At 37.7% G+C, this 11,524-nt stretch overlaps 1 protein-coding gene and 1 long non-coding RNA gene across 2 annotated transcripts; both read left to right on the top strand.

Annotated features, from left to right (window-relative positions):
- Positions 1 to 5,533: 5,533 nt before the first annotated feature.
- On the top strand, positions 5,534 to 7,016 carry LOC123430032. The gene is made up of 3 exons (XR_006622826.1): positions 5,534 to 6,399; positions 6,515 to 6,677; positions 6,797 to 7,016. It is a non-coding gene; the product is annotated as an uncharacterized LOC123430032 (long non-coding RNA).
- Positions 7,017 to 7,097: 81 nt separating this feature from the next.
- LOC123430030 lies at positions 7,098 to 9,929 on the top strand. The gene is made up of 5 exons (XM_045113960.1): positions 7,098 to 8,019; positions 8,160 to 8,362; positions 8,457 to 8,643; positions 9,232 to 9,336; positions 9,634 to 9,929. The coding sequence occupies exons 2-5, from the start codon at positions 8,259 to 8,261 to the stop codon at positions 9,664 to 9,666; spliced, it is 429 nt and encodes a 142-aa protein (XP_044969895.1). The 5' UTR covers positions 7,098 to 8,019; positions 8,160 to 8,258; the 3' UTR covers positions 9,667 to 9,929.
- The last annotated feature ends 1,595 nt before the right edge of the window (positions 9,930 to 11,524 follow it).

Here is an 11,524-nt window from a genome sequence, read left to right as displayed (position 1 = left end):
GAAGGAAGAGGGGTGAAGAAGGTACTTGAGATGATTGAAGGTGTGCCCGGGTGAAACCCAGAGGAGAGGAGGGGCTTGGTGGAGGTCGGATTCAAGCGGGGGGCTACCGGCAAGGCTTTTACCATTGCCGCCAATGGAGAGGATGAGAGAGCAATTTGGGAGTGCTAGGAGGTTGGTGAGAGGGAGAGAGAGCGGAGAGGGGGTCCAAGGTGCTCGGGCAGGGAGCATAAGGCAAGAGGGCAACAGAGTGTGCTTCGGTGCGCCTCGGATGCTCTATGTGCGGCGAGGACACATGGCACAGACGCTTTTGACGCATTCTAGCATTGGGGAGGGGCATGCGTGACTTAGAGGGATTCTCTTGGTGCTCTTGAACACGAGCTACAAGATAAATTCTCTTGGAAGAGCGCCGTTACTACAGGCCAACAAAGTGGTCATCATGCCAACCATGTCCAAGATAAGTGTAGTTAGCACTTGTAGTTCAAGGCTACTTTTGCTGCCATAATCTAGGTTTGGATGAATTGCTCATACTTTCCACATGAGCATGCCATATTTAGGTTTGGATAGATGCATTAGCATGCAAATGGAGTTGTGGTAAAACTTTGGAGCAATCTTTAGTACACAAGTGAAGGAGAGGGGGAGCGAAGGTATTACCATGGTGAAAAGAGAGGGAAAGTGAGGGAGTCACCCCTCAAATAACTGAGTAGAAGCCAAGGCAGGGTTACTGGAAGTTGAATGGGGCTAGCAAATGTCGTGGTAGATATTTGAGGGCCAGGATACTATTTTTGGGTCAACTTGGATTGTCCACTAGTTTATGGTAGAAGGTGTTTGTGCTGTGTTTGGGCTAGGTAGAGGAATCCTCTGGCCTTGATATTTACGAGGATTAATTGGTAACACTAATTGGCCCTAATCACCAATTTTGGGATTATTTGATGAAGCGTGTCAACGTAGGCTTGAGAGTGTTGAAGCGTGTCAACATAGGCTTAAGAGTGTTGAAGCGTGCCAACGTAGGCTTTTAGTCAATATCTTCTTCTTGAGTAAGTTGCCTAGGTATGTTCTTCATTCATCTTTAGCCATTTGTCTTCGTGATTGCGGAGACGCGGACGCACCTTTCCGGCATGTCAAAGTGTTTGGTCTTCTTGCCTCTTCATAGCCGCTTTAGGAAAGGTTTGGGTTGAGTCTCATCACTAAGATTAAGCTTAGAGACTTGGTGTTTAAAACGGTTCCTACCAACTAGGAAGGTTTTTCATGGGGTCCTAGATGAGCTGGCTACCCAGAAGTATAGACCAGCCATCCAATTCCCAAGGTTTGTGGCTTGTCAAATGGGGTGAACCACCTTTGAGAGGGGTTTCACCATGATCCTGTCAGGACTCACGTCCTTGATTGGACCAAAAAGGGGTCATTTAATTTCTCCTTGGGACATCAAGTCGTCCTTAAATGCCATCAATCACTACATGATCCACTACTCTTATAAATCCAATATCGATGGGGTTCTACATAATCTCATAGATTTCCTATAATCGACATATCATTGCAAGGAGTATTATCACATCATTCCCACCAGCTTCCAGTCATGACCAAGTAATTCCAGGGTCAAGCTAATATAGATATTTTAATCATCCCTAACATCGTCCAATTTCTTCTCCACCGAGAAACATGGTATTATGATTAAGATCATTGGAATATATCCAAATTAGTCTGAACCATGTAGACTTACTAAACACCAACACTCTATTAGTATTACCTCTCTAAATCCAAATCTCATCTCTACGGAGAATTCCTGCCCGTTACTCCATGTCCTGATTGCAACATCATCAATCCACTACGAGTAATTGTCGAAGTCAATAAACATACCACCAAGAAATTTAACTTGTGATCACTATTGTCCTACTAAATCCAATTTAGTCCAAGGATATGTCGGTTATGCTACTTTATCAACTTGTTCCACCAAGTCACCTATTACCATGGAAATTTCCGTAATCCACAAAAGGGTGTTAGCTACATCCTCAAGACACCTATTATAGTCACCTCAATTCATTGTCTAAAAGTGTAATTTCCTTGGAACGATCCTTCCAATGGCATCAAGTGAGGGGACCCCGACTCATAAGTTGTGATCACTGAATGTACGTGCACAATGATCCTAGAGATCAATGCTCACTGATCACGGAGGAACTGAATAGGAAGAGTCTTTCGTCCATCACGTACTGTTTAGCTCGAATGTGGCCTTTATGGCCAAGTCTTCATATATTCGCAGCGGAAAATATTTATCGATAGCGTGAACCCATGCCAACTTCCTTAACCCTATATGCATTCTGACTGGGAAGCATCCTAGCTTGCACGAATGCCACCAAGGTATTCTTCATCATATCCTATTATATCATGCCTGCTCAATAAAACAACTAGTGGCAAACCAAGGAGTACTTTGAATGTACTTGCAAGCAACCCATGTTTGGAACAAGGCAATAACAATGCATACTATAACACTAAGTAGATAATTTGCAGAAAGCTAGTGTTCTGTGGAGTGTGATAATCAATCAACTTCTAAAGTATGAATCAACATGTTGCAGATATCCATAAGAACAAGTTCTAGATATGATTATAAGCAAGGGTTGAGCATCTCGTATTCATTCATCATATCAAGTCATCTGACTTAGCTCAAGTATCATTTTTCTCACACTATCATCTTTCTCTCACACACACCTGGTTTATGCGAAAACATCTGAACGTAGTATAAGCAGATCCACCCAACTATCCTTGATCGTTGACACAACTATTCAAATAGTTTTACAATCTGCAGAGGTTTGTGCGTTGTACCCACGAGACTCGGGGAACTTCCGTGTCATCCACGACTCGTGGTATATTACATACCGAGGTAAGCACCCGAACAATTCCTTTCCCATGGAGACACTAAACAAAGAGTCCATTCGTTCGTGCTATCCCTCATGATGTACATCATATTAGCCTCGCTCTATATCGTACAATCCCCTAGGGCACGCAGCAGTGTGCCCGGTGTCTATGAAAACATCACATGGTCGCCTTACCAGGCATGACCCCATCTCAAGAGGGTACATGATCGCACATGTAAGGTTGGGACGGTTAACAAATCTTAAGTCTCTCTTGTTTTCGAAACCACACACACAACTTGCCTCGGTACACCACTTCTTCATCAAGTGGTTACCTAGCTCAATACCATCTCCCTCGGGCATAAGTGGCAACCGACGGGGTTTTGGAGAAGTCAATGAAATCATTTATTTTGCTTCACCATGCATATTCCCATCCCACTTGCGTAGCAACTAATTAGCATCCTATCTACTTCCCACCCGCACAACCCTCATAGGAAGGTAGGGTCATGCTTAGTGCAAGTATCACCGAGGAGTTAGCGGAGGCAACCCACTAAGGTGGTCACCGGTTCAACTTGATTCAGATGCAACAAAATAAAGTGCCATATGACATGCATAAAAATGTTTCATAGTCATGGTTAAAGGGTTGCTTGCCTGTCTTAGCAAAGACTTCCAGGTCTTCTCACGCTTCTCCTCCAACTCCGAGCATTTCGTCTACTTCGTCAACTACGCTGAAAATAACCACAATAAGCCACACGACACATCATAGAAACAAAGGTACTCCATAAATAAGATTTTTATTTTTCTTGGACATCTCTAGTCATAATAAAAAATCCTAAAGTTTGTTCTAATGGATTTGGATCCCGAGAGAATTATGAACGATGGAAATGGAGGAATTAATGATCCTATAAGAACTCTACATATTTTTTTATAAAAATGAGTGGATGTGCCTATCAATTAGGGAATTAATTTAGAATAATTTTGGAAGTGGTTTCACTATATTTGAGGTTGAAGAATTTTGGAAGTGGTTTCACTAGATTTGGAATTCGTATGAATTCTCTAGAGATTCAACAAGATGGAATAAATGGAAATGGGGCTATTTGTTGGGCCTAGCAGAAACAGTGCATGGGAAAATGTTCACCTAGGCTAGAAAAATAGAGCATGATTTTATAGACAACTAGGAACTTGTATCACTCCATTTGGAGTTGATTTGGATGTTGTAGGAAATTTGCAAAGTGGGGGTTTGAAATATTCAAATTTGAATTTGAATAATAATACAATGGAAAATTTCTTTAGGAAAACGTGCAATGCACATATTTGGATAGGCCATGATTTTAGGGTTTTGTAGGAATTTGAATCATTAAATTTGGAGCTAATATGAATTTATTTGTCTCTCTGTTAAATATAAAAGAAAGGACTTATAATTACCAAAAAGGGCCAAGTTGCGCAGAGGGCGCAAGATTGCCATTGGGTCGGCCCATCTGCTCGGCTCGCTAGTGAAGGGGCAACGCCAAAGGCATCTTGCGGTGGAGACGTTTCCGGATATTTCTATTCGCCGCATTCTACGTCAAACTATCGAGGCTTCGCATACCCTTCGACTGTATTTGGGTCATCCCTTTTATTTCCTCATTCTATCCCCTTTCCCTTCATCTCTCTCCCGTCGGGTATCGTAGAGCACACCCACCGCACACCCTCTGTTCCCCTTCTTCCGTCGTTCCGCTCCTCTTCCTCTATCGTTCCATCCTCCTTCCTCCGTCGTTCCATCCTCCTTCCTCCATCGTTGGACTGCCGGTGTCGGAAGAGATCGGTGTCTCCCCTTCCTCTTCCGTCATGTGACCACCGGTTTTGGAAGAGATCGGAAGAGAAACGGCAGGAGATTGCTGATTCATCTCGTTCTTCCTCTAGGATCCTGCTTTGGCAAGTGACCGCCGGGATGGTGAGCAGTCGTTAGGCCTTTCTGCTTCGTGTTCATTGTCTTCATCTCCGGTAGGGCATCAGATCTGGCTGATCGCCGGTGTTGTTTTTTTCCAGGTGGCTAGTGTTTCCTGCGTTGACGTCGGTGTTGTCTAGGGTTCCTTCAAGGTTCGTCAAGATCTGGTTCCACAAGGTAATGCTCCCACGATTTGGTTGCCCGTTTTGTTCCTTCGTCCTCGTGAGCTAGGGTTTGTAGGTTGCTTCAACTAGGAGGGTGTGGATCAAAAAAAAATATGTTATAGAGTTTCCACTGTTTTTCTTGTGTTGCATGATGCATAAATGGAGTAGTTCTGGTCACTTGTAGTTCTCATGAAGTGTTGCTAGAATTTGTCCACTATTTCTTAGAATGTATTGTTGTCTTAATACAAAAGCTGGTTCAAATGGAGTTCCATAATGGTAGCATCTGTAATAGTGGCAATTGGTATTGAATGATCTAGTTAATTATGTGCTTAAGTACATAGTATTTTCTATTTTGTGATGAGATAATGGTACCATCATGCGGTTTCTATTGCTTCAATTCCTTTCTTCTACTTCTTCTTTATGTTGATATTTGTTTGATGCATTTATTGGTACACTTGTATGTAATTTGTTTCTGGTGTGCGATGTAATTTTATTTCTCCACTCAGATTTTTTAGCTTTGTCCCTGATAGTAGCCATTTTTCTGTTGTTCTAGTGTTTTGAACATTGGATTTTTTAGTAATCAAGCAAGTGTAATTAGTTATCAAACTTTGTTGTTGATTTGAAGTACTTTATATGTTAAATAGTTATGCTCTAGAGCTTGTCATTAATTTTTGTTACTAGCATGGTTACTATTTACTGCTTTTTTGTTCTCCTTTCAAATAATGTTTGTTTCAGCCCCCTTATTATTTTTTAAAAATTATTATGTAGCTCCCCTTCAACTATCAAAATGTCTAGACTTCACAAACATCCCGCGGCTACTATTAAGCATAGGTTCTCAACCATTAGGTGGCATAAGGCAATATCTGATTTAACTGATAAGCAAAACTGATTTGTTCGCAAGTATGAGCTTGAAAACCTTTTGAATATTCATCATCACCTGATGATACCAGCTCCAATTCTGCAATGGGTTGCAGACCACTTAAATTGTAATGGTACTGGTGTTTTCAGAAAGGGTAAAAGTATAATTCATCTCAGAAGGGAAATGGTAATTCTGGTTTTTGGGATTCAATCTGGTTTTGTGCCTTTTCCGGTGGACAGCACGGAAGTTGTTATCGTCAATAGAGTGCTAGAACTTCGAGATCAATATCTTAAACGTGGCCAGGAGAAAATTCCATTGGATCATATTGTCACTATGATGAAGAATGATGAGACTGAGGAAGGTTTCATTCAGAGCTTTATGTTTCTGTTCATAAGTACTGTTTTCTGCCCAACAACTCAGAATTATGCAAATTGGAAACTTCTTTATGGGCTCCACGACATTACACAACTCAAGACCTTTGATCTGGCTCAGTTATGTATTAATCATTTGAATGAGGAAATTGAAATTTTTAGTACTGAACTCCTCAATAGAACTGAAGTTCCTTTGAACAATTCAATATTTGTTGGTGGATGTTTACCTTTGGCTGCTGTAAGATACCTTTTGTCCTTCCTTTTGCTGCTGTATAAGTCTTTAAGTTCTGTAAAAAAATTATGGTCACTGATTATTTTCTTTCATTTTATCTTTTGAACTGGAACCTTCATAGATTATTTATCTGGACTTCATGGACTTCACAAAAGATTCAAAACAAGCAAATCAATTATGGAGTTCCTAGGATGGCACACATTCAGAATGAGGATTTTGACTATCTTACTTCAGTTGATTTGAACAGAGCTTCAAAAAAGCCATTTGCATTGGGATTCTTACCGGTAAAGCTTGTTCTATTCATTTTTTGTCTCTTTAATTTTTCAGTCATCAAAACTCTTGGAATTCATATCGAAAGTAGTAAGTAGCAATTTTTTGTTGACTTTCATTTTTTCCGTTTCAGTTGAAAGACATATCCAGGACTCCTTACAGTGCTCGTGCAATCATATTGGCTGAGGAAAAGTTGTCCAAAGCACCAGAGACTTTTCATAACAAGGAAGATCAAAGTATTCCTCAAACAGACAATTTTGCATCTACTTCAAACAAAAATGCAGAAGTATATTTTTATGCTTTTCTTAGTGGTTGTTTCTTACTATACTTTGGGCTTGCCAGTTCATTTTTGTCCAAGGACTAATACCGATTTATTTGTTTTCTTGGTCGAGCTAACAGGTTTTGAGTATAATATCTCAAGTTGTTGCGAAACATGATGGGAAGAAGATTCATGAATAACATGTCCAAACCGTGTATGAAGAAATGAAAGTTATTGTGATGTCATTACAACACAATTCAAACAACCAAGTGAACAATGTTGGCACTATAACAACAAATCCAATCATTCTTCTTTCAGAAGTGAGAAGGAGGAACATTATCTCTGAACTAGTGAACACCAACGCAAACCCAGTCCATGCAAGCACTGATCCAATTATAGAGGGGTTATTTAAATATGATTTAGGTGTCATCCCTACTCCTAATATCAGCCAAGTTCAGTTTCCTACAGAAGTATATAAACAAGCAGAGGAAAGAGTGGAAGCACCTTCACCTAAGAACAACGGTATTAATTCTGATAACCCAAATGATCATCATGTTTCTTGTAATGAAACATGTCATTGCACTCAATTTGTTGTTAACCTTGTTTTGGACATCTTAGGTAATGTTTCTGAGCTAGTTCAGACAAAGGAGTCCAAGCTAGAGGAGAAGGTGAATGCCAATATTACTCCATCAATGCAAATGCATAAACAACTCGATATTGTTCAGAATGGAAAAGATAATAATCCAAATCAGATATGTTTTCCCAATGTCAACACTCCAACAGTAATTTACAGCAAAATTCTCCTTCTGGGAATTTAGTTTCTGTTATTGAGCAAAAGTCACCTGCTGTTAGTGTGCTTAATGAGACAAAAACCAAAGAAATATCTGATTGTTGTCCAAGTGTTCCTTTCTTATCTCAGAACAATGTTGGTCTTGATATTATATTGTCTCCTTTGGATAACAGTTCATTCAAACATGCTTGCACTCCAAATGATTTGAGTTTACAAATAGTTGAAGACCAGAGATATGGCATTGAGTTTGCCATGGAGTACGCGGAGAATTCTTTGAACACATAACTTGAGAACTCAGTTCCTAAAGGTAACTTCCAACAATTTTTCCTTGTATTGTTGTTGTACTAGCATTTTACTGTTTAGTTTTTGCAATGCTCTTTGTTCTATTTATACCCTTCTTGGTTTTCCAAGGAGAATGCTTATTTTCATGCCATTCCTGATTTACAGATCCTGTATTCCATAAGAACAAGGAATCTGATGCAACCTTACATACATCTGGGCCCAACACTATAGACAAAAGAAATAGGAAGAACAGGAAAGCAAAAAATGATATGTTCTCAAGAAAAGATACCACAGATTACACCTAAACCTCATGTTCAAGAGTTTTATAAGAAGTACCTTGCTAATATATTCTACAAGAATGGCAACAAGTAAGTTATTTCTTGAACAGGTTTATTTTGAAACATGGAATGATCCTCCTATTATACTTTGTTGTTTTTGACCTGCTACAATTTGTTCATGCAGTCCAACTTTTATCAATGTCAACGGCTTCCCTGTGCAGTGTGATAATTTCTATTATTCACTAAAGGCAGTAGGGAATGTTGAAAATGAAGTATTAAATGCCTATGTCCAAATTTGCAATTATGACAATGAATGTCCAGATCCCAAAGAAAAACAGCCATCAAAATACTGCTTCACGTCATACTTCACGGTATTTCACTATCTTGTTATCCAAAATTTACTGTTTAATTGCTTAAGTATTTACTGCTCCACGTCTTACTTTACTATTGTTGAACAACACACTCCTGGAAGTTCGGTTTCTTAATACTGTCTTTTGTTTCATTTCTCCCACAAGAGAAAAATTTCACTTGTAGGTCTTGCCTAAGAGAGTTGAAGAATATTGGCTCTAGGAAGGATATACATAAGCGTGATTTCGTAAACATATTTTATCATTGCAACACCTGATATTTTTTGCATCATCTCGATAATGTTCTTATTTTTCCTGTTTACTTGGCATGTAACTTTATTTCCCCAGAGTTGATTCATTCCATTGGACTTTGTTTTGTATGAATAATCTGTTTGAAACTGTTAATTTCTTCGATTCGAGGAGTACTGTTCCTCAAAATCAAGTCAACAAGTTAAAATCAAACCTGGTTCATTCCATTCTTGTTTGTTTATTTTCCACTGTTAACTTCCCTCTCACTTTCTGTATGTCTATAGTTTTCAAAATAATTTTACTATTCTTTATTTCTAAGATAGTATTGCTGCTTGTTGATCCCAAGTATTGTTTTCAAAATAGATCATCAACATGAGCACACTTTTCAAGTCTGCTGGATGGATATACAAGAATGCTCAGAATTTTGAGTGCATTTCACCTGAGAACTATCCCCAACAAAAAAAATCTGTGAGTAAAAAAACAACATTGTACCTTGTTCTCTCTTCTTTCTAACTATTTTACTCACTTGCCTTATTTTAAAGAGCAACTTATTTTACTGAAAATATATGTATTTTTGTACAGGCACAATTGTGCTTTGTATGTTATCATGTACATGGATATCTGGGATGGGAACAATATTAAGGACTTTGATGATGTGTGTTTTTCCCCTTTGTTCTACATATTTCTTTCCTATTTTATTGTTTCCTTATATTTAATCTGTTGTTCACAATTTGATATGTATCAAGAAATAATTCCTCAATTCAGGTAGGTTGTTGCTTACAAGCTGGCAAAGTCTGACATCAACGAAAAAGAGTTTCAGGGTTTTCAAGAAGACGTATCAACCAAGAAGCGGAAGAAGCACCGTTAGAAACTGAGCCAAAAGAAACTGAGCCAAAAGATCTTAAAATGAATTAGTTTTTCGGGAGTGCCTTCAATGGGCACCACAAATACTTTAAAACCTCATGTCTTTTCTTCATTGATAAAAAATTGTGTCAATTTTTACCAACTGTGTAATACACTTCTGAATTTCTTTGTGCTCCAACTAGACTAACTGATTATGATGAGCGATAATGCATTATTATTCGAACAGGCTCGTGAATAGTGTTCTTCCAGTAATGTTCCTACATTTAAATCATGTTCTCTTATTAATGTTCATTTAGTAACGTTGCCTCATTTAAGTCATGTTGCCTGAATAAATTTCGTGGAATAACGTTATCTGGGAAATGTTCCGATAATAATGTTCGCTGAAATAATGTTTCTTATTCTAAAAATAATTATTTCCTCATCAATAATTCAAGAAATGTTTCGTAAATAATGTTCGGTGAATATAGTTCCCTATAAAAATGTTTATTCTTTTTACTATCCTTTCTAAATAATGTTTCTTTTAAAAAAGTTTCCCTTTTATAAATCATGTTCATTAAATAATGTTTCTTCAATAACATTCCCTCAAAAATGTTCATTGAAATGTGTTTCATTAATAGTGTTTGCTGAATATTGTTCCCCGAAAATGGTTTTTTAATAATGTTCGCTAAATAATATTTTAAAAGTACTTTTTCGGAAAAACTTTCCTTTCATTTCGTAAATAATGTTTCACCAATAATGTTTCCCCATAAAATAGTGTTTCTTCCCTGAGTAATGTTTCTTTAGAAATGTTCCCTGTAGAATATTCGTTTCATCATTCAAATAATGTTTCCCTAAATAATGTTCCACGTATATCGTTACTTGTCTAATGTTCCTTGAAAATCTTCGATGAATATTGTTCCCTGAGAAATGTTTCATTATAAAAAATCAGAGATTAATTGTCCTTTAATCTTTAAGTCATTCAATTCATGTGGGAAAAAGGTTCCTTCGACAAAATTCCCTCAATAAAATTCCAAAAATAATGTTCTTTTATTAATTTCTCCTTTATGTTCCTTAAATAATGTTTCTTCAATAACATTCTCCAAAATGTTCCCTAAAAATGTTCGTTCAATATTTGTTCCCTGAAAAATGTTTCATTAATAAAATTCAGTTATTAATTTCCTTTAATAAAGCTCCTTCAGTTCATTTAATTCATGTGGGAAAAATGGTCCTTTAATAATTTATGTTTATGTAAATCTTCGTGCAATAATGTTCCTTCATAACATTCCCCAAAAAATGTTTCTTGAAAAATGTTTCATTAATAATGTTCGATGAATATTTGTCCCCCTAATAATGTTTCACTAATAATGTTCGCTCAATAATATTATAAAACTTTTTTTTGGGAATTTTTTTGTTTAATTCCATAAATAATTTTCCACATGTTTCAATAATATTTCTTTATCTCATTTCTCTAATAAAAGTTCATGCAACAATAAATGTTGCATAAATAATGTTTATTTCCTTTTAGTAAATGTTTCCTAATTTAAATAATGTTCCACCAATAGTGTTCCCTAAAAAATGTTCGCTGAATATTGTTCCCCATAAAATAATATTTCTTCCCTCAATAATGTCTCTACAACCTACTAGAAGTTGCCGGTGCGAGAAGATCAATGAACGAGAATCTAAGTAGATCAAGAATTTAGTGTTTGGATACCTCTCCGCTGAAGCGCCATCGCCGCCGTCAGAAGATTCCCTGGGGGCACCGTCGCTACGCTGCCACCCCCTTTGTGGTGGATGAGTGGAAGAAACCGAGCCA

This window comes from Hordeum vulgare, chromosome 2H (assembly GCF_904849725.1).
Source record: "Hordeum vulgare subsp. vulgare chromosome 2H, MorexV3_pseudomolecules_assembly, whole genome shotgun sequence".
In the NCBI taxonomy this organism is placed as follows: domain Eukaryota; kingdom Viridiplantae; phylum Streptophyta; class Magnoliopsida; order Poales; family Poaceae; genus Hordeum; species Hordeum vulgare.
Note: the sequence above shows the minus strand (reverse complement) of the source record. Positions and strands in the feature narration are given on the sequence as shown.